The following is a 14,192-nucleotide window of genomic DNA, read 5'->3' on the forward strand; positions in this document are numbered from 1 at the left end:
AAAAAAGAAGGACAAGGGCCGGCGAGATGGCTCAGTGGGATAAGCACTCCCCTGGCAAGTGCAAGGGCCTGAGCTCAATCCCCGGTTCTGCCCCCCCACCCCAAAAAAGGAGGACAAACCTGAGGCATCTGTACAATAATGGATGCACCTTGAGACCGTAAGGCTAAGTCTGACACAGAAACTTCTCTATCAAATGGTCTCTCTTATATGAGACGCCCATAATATATGTAAAGGGCAAAATAAAAGATAAATAATAGGGGAGGTAGAGAGAGAGAGAAAGAGCAGGGGGTGGGGGAGACATGGCAGAGAAAAAGCAAAGCAGTCATTAGAGAAAGCAGGAGAAGGGACGTAAAAAGAATTAAGATGTGCTATTTACACGTGCCATCTCCTCATGATGAGCACATTATTACATCCAGCAAGCTCATACTAGAACAGAATAATAAAAATAAAAACCAAAGGGCTGGTGAGATAGCTCAGTGGTCTAAAATACCTGCTTGGGCAAGCTCAGGCGGGCGCAGGAGACTGTTGTTCGATGTCCGGCACCACCTACAACAGTGTCACGCCAGCCCTGCCCTCAGGGTAGGCTGAGCTGGCCAAAAAATAAAAATAAAAAAACCTAAAAACCAAAGTAACAAAATAGTTTTCAATGTAGAAATCTAGCTGTCTTTTATTGCATTTATGCCAAAGAATGTTGTGCTTGGTGTTATTGTGAATTAAATTATTCTCTTAATTTCAGATTGTTAAAAAAGTTTAGGGGCCGGGGAGATAGCTCAGTAGAATAAGCGCTCACCTGTCAAGTGCAAGTGCAAGGGCCTGAGTTCAATCCCCAGTTCCAAAAAAAAAAAAAAAAAGTTCAGATTATTGCCTGCAATTAGGAATACAATTGACTTTAAAAAAATCATCTTTTATTCAGTGGCTTTTTCAGAACGTGTTTTTTAAAACATTCTCACAGTTTGGGGTTATGGGGAGCTACATAATGCTTTGTACATAAAGAACAATATCATCTGAAAATAAAGCTAGTTTTTTTTCCCCTTTGCTTTTTGAGACAGGGTTTCACTGTGCAGTTCAGACTGGCCTTAAGCTCACTTTGTAGCCTAGGCTGGTCTCCAACTTGTCACAATCCTCCTGCCTCAGCCTCCTGAGTGCAGGGATAACAGGTGTGCGCCACCCCACCTGGTCTATGTCTTCTTCTGGATGTCTTAAAAAGTATGTTTTGAACCAGGAATGATAGCACACACCTGCCATCCCAGAACTCCAGGAGGCTGAGGCAGGAGGATCACAAGTTCAGGTCTAATCTACACAATTTAGTGACTTAGCAAGACCCTGTCTCAAAATAGGAAGTAGAAAAGGGACTAGGAGTGTACTTCAGCATGAATACTTTGGGTTCAACCCCCAGTTTCAGGAAGTAAGTGTTTTCCTCAATGCATTTTATTTTCATCGAATTGTCCAGAACCTCAGCATCATCCTGGCTCCAAGTTGTGCTGTGATTTGAATGTGGTTTGCCCCTGTAGGCTCTTGTCTTCAGAGTTTGGTTCCTGGGAGGTGTGGAGAGGGGGTGGGAACTCCCAGTTGGTTAGGTCTGAGGGCTGTGCTATTGGAAGGAATTGCAATTCGTGTGAATCCTGGTCAGTTTGGGTTTATTTTTATTTGCTTTGATTATTTTTTGAGGACCTCACTATGTAGTCCAGGCCGGCCTTGAGCTCACTCTGTAGCCCACACTGGCCTCGAACTTTGATGAACCTCTTGTCTCAGCCTCCTGAGTGCTGGAATTACAGGTGTGCATCACCACGCTTGGCAAGATCCTGGTCAGTTGTAGGGAGAGGGTTATTATAGAAGAGCAAGTCCGCCCTCGGGGCTGCCCGTCTTCCTGTCTTGCCACGCAGTCTTCCCCTCTCTTAGGTGCTCCTTCCCTGGCAGCCTCTGTCTCCATGTGATGCAGCGGGAAGGGCCCTGACGAGCTGAGGCCACGCTATCTGGACTGTCAGTCTCCGGATGTGTAAGCTAAAAAGCTGCTTTTCTTTATCTATTACCTAACCTCAAGTATTTTGTTATATCAATAGAAAACAGATACAAACGTGGCACCAGGCATCTTTTCCTTGCTCCCGGTTGGCGGGGTTGTGTTCAGTCTCTGCCAGTGTGATGTGCGTGTTGGGTTTTCTGTAGATGTTCTTTGTTAGGTGAGGAACTCCCTTTTTAAAAAAAAATTATTTTGGCAATGGCAAAATTCATTTAAGAAAGTAAATATGAAATATATAAACAAGCCAAAAGTACTGGTTTCATGGAATGATGCCTTGTTGCTACAGCTATATGTAAATAGAATTTCATTGTTTATTATTATATATATATATTTTTTTTTGTGGAACCAAGGATTGAAATCAGGCCCTTGCACTTGCCAGGGAAGCACTTATTCTACTGAGCCATCTTCCCGGCCCTAGAATTTTAATTGTTGCAATTTCTATAGTTATTCATTCAAAATTTTCTTTTTTTAAAAAATGTATTTGGTACAGGGTCTCACTAGACAGCTCAGACTAGTAGTGATCCTCCTGTTTTCAGCCACCTCAGCGCTGGGATTACAAGGGTGCGCCACCACGCTTGGTCTTGGTGGTTGGCTCAGTGCACCTGGGGGTGGGGCCGGCATGGCATGTGGTGCTGGGAATCAAACCCCAGGCCCTGCTTTTGTGTTATTTTTAAGGGAGAAACTACTTCCTATCTCCTGGCCTGACCCTCATTTCATCACGGCTTCATCTGAGACTGTCAGAAGCCTCTATTGGCTCCATCTGTCACTTGCTGACACCAGCAGGTGGCTCAAATCCTCAGACTCAAATTGCTCCATGACTTCTGACGGCAGAGGAAGAAGCTGTTTCTTTCTCCACCTTTTCTGCATTACGGACAGGTTAAAAAAAAAATGTTTCTTGACTGGGTCACCGACCCTCATCATCGTAATTTCTTACTGTATGAGATTTGAGGAAGAAATGTGGTCGCCGCACGCAGGCATTTGTAACCAATCCTGTTGGCTTATTGGTCAAGGCACCACCAGATGTCAGAGCTCTATCAACGGTTCAAATCTGTGTGTAGATGTGGCATTTAAAGGCATCTGTTTTTCTAGTCAGTGCCACCTTTACCATGTTCCTTGATTTGTGAGTGTGTGTAGGAGAGAGAGAGAGAGAGAGAGAGAGAGAGAGAGAGAGAGAGAGAGAGAATGGGAGAGTCTCACTATGTGACCCAGGCTGACCTTGAATTTACGGCAATCCTCCTGCCTCAGCCTTCCAAGTCCTGGGGTTGCAGGTGTGCCCCACTACACCCAGCAACCTGGATATCTTTCATGACTGTGGCTGCTTTGGATTCTTCTTTAGTCTGTGATGTACAATGGTCTCCTTTTGGTTAAAGAGAAATTTAAATGTACCCAGAAATAACGGCTTCTCTCTAAATTGTTCAAGTGGTCATGGGGTACAATTCTTTGAGTTACTTTCCTTTTCTGAAAGCAAAAGCCAATCACCTCAGCTTGACGCTGGTAGCTTCTCCTTCAGAACTCTGTTCACAAATCCCCCCTTCTACCGAGAGCAACAGCTACTAGCCGAGCACCTCCCACCAGCATTGTGCGTGCCGTGCCGTGAGCTCCCTCTTCACGCAGTGCCTCAGGGTTCACAGAGGCTGATACTGCAGGCAACGAGAGGTTAAGACACGTGCCATGTTAGCTAGGGGTGCTGTCACACACTGGCAGCCCTGCACTGTGGGAGGCTGAGGCAGAAGGATCAAGACTTTGAACCTAGCCTGGGCAACTTAGCCACTTAGTGAGACCCTATCTCAGGACAAAAAGCAAACCAAAAGCAGAGGAAGGGGCTGGTGAGATGGCTCAGTGGTCTAAAGCACCTACTTAGAACAAGCTAAGCAAAAACGCAGCGACCGCGGTTCAATCCCCAGCACCACATGCCAGCCAGCCCCGCCCCCTGGTGGGCTGAGCTGGCCACACACACATACACACTAAATAAATAAATAAATAAATAAATTAAAAAAAAAAAAAAAAGCAGAGGAAAAGTCTGGGGGATGTAACAGCCCAAGGTAAAGGCTCTGGGTTCTGTCCTCGGTATTGAAAAAATATTGCCATCATCATCTCATAAGAAGTAGCACAGTCTGGTTTAAGTGCAGGTCCAGGCAAGTCCACAGCCCCCCTCTCCTGCTAACTATCACACCCCTTGCTCACACTTCCTGGGCTTTCCAGAAGGAGCAGTCAAAGAATCTCAGAAACTCTTTTTCTTTGGGTGTGATGGCGCATACCTGTAATCTCAGCCCCGAGGAGACTGAGGCAGGGGGGTCACCAGGAGTTCACGGCCAGCCTGGGCTATGCTGGCTGATCCTGAGTTCCTGGGTTGAGCGGGTTGGGCAGGGGTGCCAGGCCTGTACTATTCTTTCTATATAGTTCGTACATTTATCATGACTGGCATGGAGGTATTCAGTGAGTGGTGAAATAGACCAGGGAAACAATTATACATTCTGAAATTTTGAGGTAAGCTTAGATTTCAAGTTGGAAGGAAACAAAGGATTTTTTTTTTTTTTTTTTTTTTCTTTTTTTTTTTTTTTTTTTGCGGAACCAGAGATTGAATTCAGACCCTTGCGCTTGCCAGGCAGGTGCTTATTCTATGGAGCTACCTCCCTGCCCCTGAAACCAAGGATTTAACCCAGTGTTTTCACTTTCCTGCCAGTCAGAGGAATCTAACCTCCAAGGACGAAAGTACAATTTGCCCAGCACTGTGCTCACAGCCCAACCAGAAGAATTGTACATCAGACTGGTGGACCTATTACAAAAGTTACAAGGCAGTGCCATACTTTAGTTCATAAGCTATATAAAAATAAGAATAGCTGGGCGTGGTGGTATACATCTATTGTACCAGGGCTCTGGGAGGCTGAGGCAGGAGGATTCTAGACTGGGAAACTTAGCGACCTAGTAAGACCTTTCCTAAAAAAAAAAAAAAAAAAAAAAAAAAAAAAAGACCAGCGGATAGCAGCTCAATGAACTAAAGCGCCTGCTTAGGCAGGCACAGGAACTGGGCTCGGTCCCCGCGTGCTGTACTGGCCCCGCCCCAGTGGCCCCGCAGAGACAGCTACTGAGACTGGACGTGGTGGCGCAAGCCTGTAATCCTAGCACTTGGGAGGCTGAAAACAGGAGAATCACTATGAATCTGATCTACGTAGTGAGACCCTGTAGACGCTGTGCTAAATACATTAAAAAGAAAAACAAACAAACAAACAAATAGAAACTCAGTGGGAATGCACTATGTTCGATCTCTAGCGCAGAACAAACAAACCAAAACCCAAAAGATCCTAACATGTCGAAACAAAACAATAAAGGAGCTGATCTTTAAATAACATAGATAACACTGAAAATTCCAACTACAGTGACTTCAGTATTGATTGTCCATATTATTGATTAGTTCTTGGGAAAGCTCTTCGTCAGAAGGATAGAAATAAACCCTGACACCCATCTCAGGCGCAAGCAAATCATCTTGAAATCAGAGCACCTGCTCAGCAGCAGCGAGCAGAGAAAGGCCTCGGGCTCTGCGCGCGGAACCTGCCCAAGGTACGTGCTCTTGTCACCTTCGCGCAGAGCGAGCCTCGCGAGCACGTGTTGCAGCTCTGCGGCTCCTCCGGGAGACTGCATCCTATTGATCAAGAATGAGAAGAATCCCTTCCTGTCTCGGGGCCCTCCTGCCGGCTGCTCTTCCAGCCAGACTTGATCTGCCACGGAGCTGTCGTGAGCACATCCTAGGAGTCACCGGGCCGGTGGGCCGACCTCAGGCCTGGGTGCCTTGGTCCTCCCTGCCCGATGCTCGCCTCCCACACGTCCCATCCACCGGCAGCGAAGCCCAGCAACTGCTTTGGCAGCGAGACAAAGCAATGAAGGCCGCTGGCATGTCACATTTTATCTACAAAACCTAATCCAGTCATTTCCTTGCCCGGCAGCCTTAAAGGATTCTCTCTGCGCTCCCATAGTATGTTAAAGAAACTGCACCTTACCTCTTGGTTTCTCCATTGATTTCCTCTTTCTGTATGGAGAGCTTCAAAAGGATTATCTCCTAATGTTTGCATTTTATTATTTCTCTCATGCCTAGAGCTATAAGGTAACATGAGCCTGATTTTTAAAATGTTATTTATTTATTTATTTGTTAGGTTCAGGGTCTCACTATGCAGTTTAGACTTATAGCGATCCTCCTGTCTCAGCCTCCCCAGCGCTGGGATTGCAGGCATGTGCCACTGCACCTGGTTTTGGTGGCTGGCATGGCATGCAGTACCAGGGATTGAATTTGGGTCCTTGTGCTTACCAGGCAGGTGATTAGACCACTGAGCTATCTCCCTAGCCCCAAATCTGATTATTTTTTGTTTGTTTGTGTTTATTTTTTGAGACAGGATCTTTCTGTGTAGTTCAGGCTGACCTTGAACTGACTAAGTGGTGATCCTCCTGCCTCAGCCTCCCTAGCTCTGGGAGTACAGGCATCCACCACCATGCCCGGCACACTTTAATTCTTTTCATCCCCTTCTTCTCACATTTCCCTCCCCCTCCCTCCATCTCTTGATTCTCCTTCACACTTGAAAAAGAGCTCAGTGTACCAAGAGCTTATTATGTGTGACACACTTCACAAAGTTCTTTACTTGAATAAAATTTCAAAACATTTTTTTAAAAGATGAAAAGCTCCCTATTAAAAAATAAAAAAATAAATAAAAAACCCAGTTCTGGAAAAAAAAAAAAAAAAAGAAGAAGTTCCCTATTTCCCATTATCTATCTTATTTTCCAGTAACACTTATTATTTTTATTTTTTTAAATGTATTTTGTGCAGGGCTTCACTATGCAGCTCAGGCTCATAGTGATCCTCCTGTTTTCAGTCCTTCAAATGCTGGGATTACAGGCGTTCACCACCATGCCCCATCTGGGTGGGCTCAGCGCACCTGGGGGTGGGGCCAGCATGGCATGTGGTCTGGGAATCAAACACCTGTCCCTGCGCTTGTCTAAGCAAGTGCTTAGTCCATTGAACTATCTTACTGTCCCTTTTTCCCCCAGTAACGTTTATTTTTTTTAAGAATAATTTTCTGGGGGCCAGGAATACAGCTCAGTAAAATAAGCATTTACCTGGCAAACACAGGGTCCTGAGTTTAATCCCCAGTACCGCAAATAAATAAATAAATAAAAAGTAAATAAAGAAAGAAAGAATAATTTTCTGGACATGGTGGCACATGCCTCTAGTCCCAGCACTGGGGAGGCTGAGGCAGGAAGATCACTGTGAATTCAAGACCATCCTGAACTACTTAGTGAGATCCTGTCTCAAAAACAAACAAAAACTTTTTTTTTTTTGACAAGATTGCCCTCTTTTTTTTTTTATTTATTTTTATTTATTACATTTATTTATTGTGTGTGTGTGTGTGTGGCCAGCTCAGCCCACCAGGGGGCGGGGCTGGCTGGCATGTGGTGCTGGAGGATTGAACCGTGGTCCCTGTGCTTTGCTTAGCTTAGCTTGTTCTAAGTAGGTGCTTTAGACCACTGAGCCATCTCTCCAGCCCCAAGATTGCCCTCTTGCCAAATGTTCTTGTATTAAGCTACACTACCTTCTCAAGTGCTAAATAGTTCTGTTGCTAGTATGGATTACACAGAAGTATTTATTTAGATTTTCCTTTATCTTCTGAAGGCAAGAGTACTATTTCTCCTAAATGCTGAACATCCACTTCATGCCAGCTACTGCCTAGGCCTGGGAGGGCCAGTGTAGGGGGCCACTGAGCACCTGACAATGTGGCTGCTTCAAATTAAGTGTGAGGTACTTGAGTTAGCTTTCTGTGACTGCTAATGAAGATATTCAGGTTGATGAGGATGGTGGGAGAGATGGCAGGTTAAGAGCGAGTTTGTCCTTTCCTCAAATACAACCCTATTTTTATTCTATTGGATTCTCAAGGAGCCAGGATGTCTTCGGCTGGTGGGATCTCGCCCTGGGCACCACAGCATCAAGAGGCCACTGAGGCCTCAACTGTGACTGGAGTCACGTGGGATTATGTTGCTGTATAACATAGCCAGCCTGCATAGTAAGATTCTAGGCCTCAGACAAGCCCTGGTCACAATTTAATTATGAAATGATTTTTCCCCCAATAGTTATATAGAATGGCCCTTGGCAGATTCCCCCCTTTTGGTTTTGTAATTGCAGCAGCTGAAATGGTGTATACAGGCTCAGATGGTCTACACAGCAACAAACATTTTCAGGAATTTGTGGGAGGTCTCGTTGGTCAGCGTGAAAGCCTCCTGCGTTGTCTTCTTTACTGGTTGTAGATTTCATCTTAACTGTTTTGATATCCATTTTTCGAGGGGGTGGGTGTACCAGGAATCGAACTTAGGACCTTGTACTTGCCAGGCAGGTACTTGTGCCACTGAGCTATATCCCTGGCCTAAAAGTGTCATATTCATTTTTTGTTGTTGTTAACTGCTTCAAGCTGGAAAGGGTCAATGTAAACAGAAACTGCCACCAAGAACCTTCTCCAGAAAAATTTTTCAAAAACTTATTTAAATCTCACAATGAGAAAACCTATAATTTCATTTTGCTCCACATTTATGACTTACATTATATTTGTCAGACAGTGCTGTCTAGGTGTTTTCTATACTCAGAGTAAATGAATATACCTGGCTATACTGTCCTCACCTCTAGGGAGAGCTACCGATGTCAGCTAGGAAAGAATCATATGCACTCAGGGTTTGATGGAAATTTATTGAAATTCAGTGTAGTCTTTTCATTTTGTGCTTGAGAATAATGAGTCCCAGAGAAATTTTGATGCCCAGTGTACCATACATTGAATAACGCCGGAAAGCAAGGGGTGACTGAATATTAGCCTCCCCCGTCATCATCTGTGGAAAGTGCCTTGTGAGGGACAAAGCATCCAAGGATGGCACCTGGGATTCAGTGAGGTTCTTTTTTTTTTTTTTTTTTTGGTGGAACCAGGATTGATCAGTGAAGTTCTTTTTCCCCAGTTTATGGACCTATTTCAGCTATTATGGCCTCATTCTTTGCAACCAAACAGCTGTCCAGGAAAACACCCAGATCAAGCTGTGAACTCATCTAGCAGTGACCAAGCTGGGCTGGGCAGGGAGGCCCAGGACAGCCTCTGGGACAGTGGGGGATTGTGACATCATCAGTGATGGCCTCAGTTTCCTGCTGCTGATCCTGCAGTACCAGCAGTTACTGCAAGTCCATTCCTCTACCATGAGTGTGGAGCAGCTAAAATCATCAGATCCACATGTAACTTGAGACGACAGACTGGCTCTGGTAAATATTCCCGTTCTTTAATTTGGAAAGTGACCCACTACAATACTGTTACTTTTTTTCTGTATGAAGGGGATAATGGTGCCTAATTTCCTAGGGACAGTTTTTGAAGTTCTTCCCTTTTTCCAGATGAAGGATTCCTCTTCTACACATTCACACATGGAGGGAAGAAGTCCTAGGCAGCCCTCCATTAGCTTTGTTGACATATCTTTTGAGGAGGAGACGATTGGAAAGCTTTGGTTTCCAACCCCTAACCTGATGAGTTTGGCATAAATCTGGGGGGATTATGGAGGATACTGTAGAGTTCTTTTTTTTTTTTTTTTTTTTTTGGTGGAACCGGGGATTGAATTCAGGCCCTTGTGCTTGCCAGGCAAGCACTTATTCTACTGAGCCATCTCTCCGGCCCCCGTAGACTTAAGACTACACTAGGATAGAGCTGACCCTGAGGTCTAACCATGTCTGCCTTACTCTTTTAGGCATTGTTTATGGGTCTGGGGATGTAGCTTCTAGTGACAGAACCACATGCCTAAGTGCATAAAGCCAGTCATTTGATCCCCAGCATTGTAAATAAACCAGCACACAAACAAATGATGCTATGATTCTGAATTGATAAGAATCTAAATGCCATGTTTTACTTAAATCCAAATGGGTTGTATAGGTCAGATAGGTCGTTTCATTTCCATTTCCATATTTATAAATAAAAACCCAAGTCTTGACTCAATAAGCATATTTATGTAAATGTTAGGCAAAATTGAATCCACCCAAAATTGAGGGGTTGTGGTAGCACATCCCCGACTAATGCCTTTGAATTGTAACTACGCATACACAGCCTGTGGGCTTAATTTTAGCTAGTTGAACTACCAGCAATGTTAGCAATCTGTCTTCAAATTTCTGCTTGTTCTTCCTGCTAAGAACAAATTCTTGAAGTGTAGAATCCTTAGTTTTGTGTTTCTTTAAACAGAACTGTGACTATTTTATCAGATTCATTTGGACATGAATTTGTAAGCTTTTGTAGCAATGGCAACAATTATTTTCGACTTGAATGCTTTATCTTCAAATAAAGCATATTGTTTGCTATAGGTGTACAGCAAATATATACGTGTGGGAAGTTGGAGACAGGATAGGCCTCCACTAGATGTTTCCATCATAGTTCTCATCATTGTATGGAGACTGGTCTTATAAAAAAAAATCTCTTCAAATTCTGTACCTGAAAAAAACCATAAAGCCTTCACTCAAATATTTGAAATCTCATGAAAAGTCATATGAACATGTTAATGAATATCCTTTTGGTAAATATTGTAATTTATGCTTTATCGTCAGGACTCTTTTCCATTTTAAAAATAACCAGGACAATCTTAACAAATGTGTTTCTCTCACACAATGATGATGATTGAGTAATGATGCTCCATTTCACATGCAGTACTATAGCTAGGGAGTGCGGCGATGGGTACAGTTGCTACTACATTTACCATCGGGCCATATGGTACAGTTTACATCTGCCAAGGAGAACAGCCATTGCACACAATGGAAAACAATAGAGGCTTTTAATTTAATTTAATTTAATTTTTTGTGGTGCTCAGGATGGGTTCCAGGGCCTCACCTATGCTGGGTAAGCGCTTTACCTCTGTGCACCATCCCCAACTTAGCCACTGTCTGAAGACCAATCAATGACAGTTAACTTTTCTTTTAGTTTGTTTAATCAGTTATTACTGTGCAGCAATACATTTTTCACTTAGGTAAGAGCCCCACTTTTACACTAAAAATTCAAAGGTGGGTGCAACCAGGGTCTCAGAGCAGCGCACAGTGTGCAGGGAAGGGGATCCTGGAGGCAACTGATTATCAGATGATGTCACACTAAGTGTGACAGAAGCGTATGCTAGGTGTCATACAAGTGCAGAAGGAGAAACATGCCTAACAGCTGGAGCCTAGGGATGAGGAAGGAGTCAATCACCAAGACCATCTTTGAGTTGATTACTGAACTCTGGGTAGGAAATACATTGTGGTGATTAAGAAAATAGACGAATTCATTGCATGTGTTTAAATCCCAGCACCCTGACCCTGTGCATTCTCTCTCTCTCTCTCTCTCTCTCTCTCTCTCTCTCTCTCTCTCTCTCTCTCTGAAATAGGGATAATAACCTGACACAGCTTCAGGGGTCCAGTGAGGATTACAGGAGGGTCAGGGCTGAGAGGTAGCATAGGCCCCTCATTTAGTGTCAGGACTGTGCCAGGGATAGCAGAATGAGAGAGTGTGAGGGAACGCCGAGGACAGAGCAGGTTTTGCTTGTCAAAACCAATCCATGAGCTGAATTTATGTGAAGGGTGGTAGAGAATGTCAGGGGAGTAGACAGATTAAGAGAGACCATTCTATACCAAAAAGGCTCAGGCTAAAGCAGTCTGTAAATTTTAAGAAATTCAGATTTACATCATAGAAAAACAACACTGGTCCACTGGAAAATAGAGTAGCACCTGGGAGATTAGTTAAGAGGAACAGTGGTTATGTGAAGAAAGATGTGAAAGACTTGGCCAAGGGATGGAGGGTAGAGATGAGATGTGAAATCTACTTAGGAGGCAAAATTGATGACAGCTGGTAATAGCTTAAGTGTGTGTGTGTGTGTGTGGGGGGTGTCTTTAGTTTGGATGATTTGGAGAAGACAGAAGGAAAAGCCAGTTCGGGGATAAGATCTTGGATTTGTCAAGCTTGAAGGTCCAGTACAATAACTAGAATTAGAGTGTAGGTCTGCCACTCAGGAGCTAGAAGTTAAAGATTTTGGACTCGCTGGGCTACACATTGGCCTTGTGGGAATGTGAGAGCATGACACAGGTTGTACACAGCAAGAGACACACCGGTGGTTCTATAAAGTCCAACATTTCAGAGTCAAAGAGTGAAGCTAGCAAAGGAGAGAAGCTACAGAGGAAGAAAGAGATGCAGACGCAAATGAATTATGGGAAAAGTCAGAAATCTAAGGAAGTATTCAGATGCAAAAGTGAGGCCAAGAGCTGCCCCTTGGCAATTAGGAGAGCATAAAGGAATTCCAGCATTATGGTTTGTGTCTAGGTGCTCTCCCAAAGCCTCATGCAGTTATGGGGTGGACTTCTACAGTTTGTGATTAACATGATCTGCTGGGATTCTGGGTGTAAGTGCTGCTGGGATGACTGGGTGTGAGTGTTACACCCAGCCTGGGGCGGGTATCCTGAATGCAACTTAAGGGAGACAGACTTGCTCTCTGCAGCCATTGTTGCTGCTGCTCCTCTTTTGGTCTCTGTTTTTTGCTGCTGCCATGTGCTTCTCTGCCTTGGAGCCAGCAGAGTGTGGACTGAAACCTCCACTGACTGTGAACTAAATAAACCTTTCCCTAATTTTGAGCGTCAGGTGTTTGTCCCAGCAACAAGAGAAGAGTAACTGAGACACCCACGAACTATTGTTTCTGTGAAGCAAAACAAAATGGGACAAGAGATATAGAATCCTCTTCATGAAGACCCTAGATGTTTGTTGATTTTGAGGTCAGTCTAGCATTTTAGTTGCTAGGTGAATTCCAAGGAAGCCTCCACGATGTGGTCCATATCCAGCTTCCTGCACAAAACAGATCAGGCCTGCCTTCCAAGCCAGCAAGAGGCCTTGCCACATCGATACCCGACACTAACTATTGGTGGGCTTGGGGGCGTCCTGGGTGTTCTCAATGCAAGGCTCTTTGCAGAAGTGCTAGGCCCTCAGCAGCTACCAAAAAAAGTAGCTGTTTTGATAATACCAAAATTGTCAAGCAGTAGAGGTGATCTGGTACTGTTTGCCTGTGTTGGGGGAAGACAGTTGGCATGACAATGGTGTCTACTCAGGCTGGTCTTGTTATCAGATGTATATAAACTCCTGGTTCAGCCTCAGGCATGATTTTCTTAGCACATTTTCTCTACTACCTTTTTTTTTTTTTTTTTTTTTTTTGGTTTGTACTGGGAACTGAACCTTGCTCTTGCCAGGCCACAACTGTGCCACTGAGCTATCTCTCAGGCCTATATTCTTTCTTCCTTCCTTGGTGTGTAAAGTTGATCTGGTTGGGGACAGGGAGCCCTGGGGATTGAGCCACAGCCTTAGGCAAGCTTGGGACTTATTCCATCACTGAGCTACATCTCTATTCCTTTTTTATTTTGAGATAGGCTTTCTTTCAGGTCCTCAAACTAGCCCTGGATTAGGTGATTTCCTGCCTCAGCCTCCTTAGTAGCTGAGTTGTGGCTGGCCTGGAGAGCAAATGTCAAAGGCCAAGGAACCATTTCAAATGAGTCCTTTTGAATTTGGAGCACGGCTTTGTCCGTTTGATCCTCAGAGAGGAGTCCTGGTACTCCCCAGCCCTAGCCGATTTATAATGCAAGGTAGGTCATGCTTGGACTATCAACTGGGCATGACATAACCTTCACTGAAAAAAATGTCCTATTGCTACCTTCCCAACTTATCCTGGGAAGGCGAGCTTTCAGAGGCGCTTTTAGGGCAAGTAGTAGGCAGCCAAAGATACCAGACCTTAGCTTTCCATGTGTGAGGTCCTCTCATGCCCAGTTCGCCTCCGGGGAACTACAGGGTATCTTCCCTGTCTCCCGGGGACACTGAGCTCTGGGAGGAGCCTGCTATTGCACAGGGCGTTGGGGCGCCCGCAGAGCTGGACCCAGGTCTCTTCTGGTATCTTCACATGGAGGCGATGCCCTTCAGGTGCTGGAAGTGAGTGGGGAAGGGGCACAGGTGACGGTACTATTTCCTCCTTGCTTCTTTTTTGGCATTGATGGCGGGAGGTGGTTTGGGCCGCCGACCGCCTCCACACCCTCTCGGCGCTCCCCGCAGCGCAGGGTGCCGGCGCGGACCGCCTGCCCGCGTGCGGCGCGGCCCCGTCGAGCGCGGCAGGAAGGAGCGCAGCGAGGCGGAGGAGG

General features: G+C 44.9%; 1 protein-coding gene across 1 annotated transcript in view; it reads left to right on the forward strand.

Annotated features, from left to right (window-relative positions):
• The first annotated feature begins 11,214 nt into the window (after nucleotides 1-11,214).
• LOC101567447 (DCN1-like protein 1) overlaps nucleotides 11,215-14,192 on the forward strand; it is a 56,197-nt gene continuing 53,219 nt past the window's right edge. Inside the window, exon 1 of the mRNA XM_023704766.1 lies at nucleotides 11,215-11,272. Within this exon, the coding sequence (XP_023560534.1) occupies nucleotides 11,219-11,272 (54 nt within the window). The 5' untranslated portion in view covers nucleotides 11,215-11,218. The remainder of the gene's footprint in view (nucleotides 11,273-14,192) is intronic.

This window comes from Octodon degus, unplaced genomic scaffold (genome assembly GCF_000260255.1).
Source record: "Octodon degus isolate 3935 unplaced genomic scaffold, OctDeg1.0 scaffold00203, whole genome shotgun sequence".
In the NCBI taxonomy this organism is placed as follows: Eukaryota; Metazoa; Chordata; class Mammalia; order Rodentia; family Octodontidae; genus Octodon; species Octodon degus.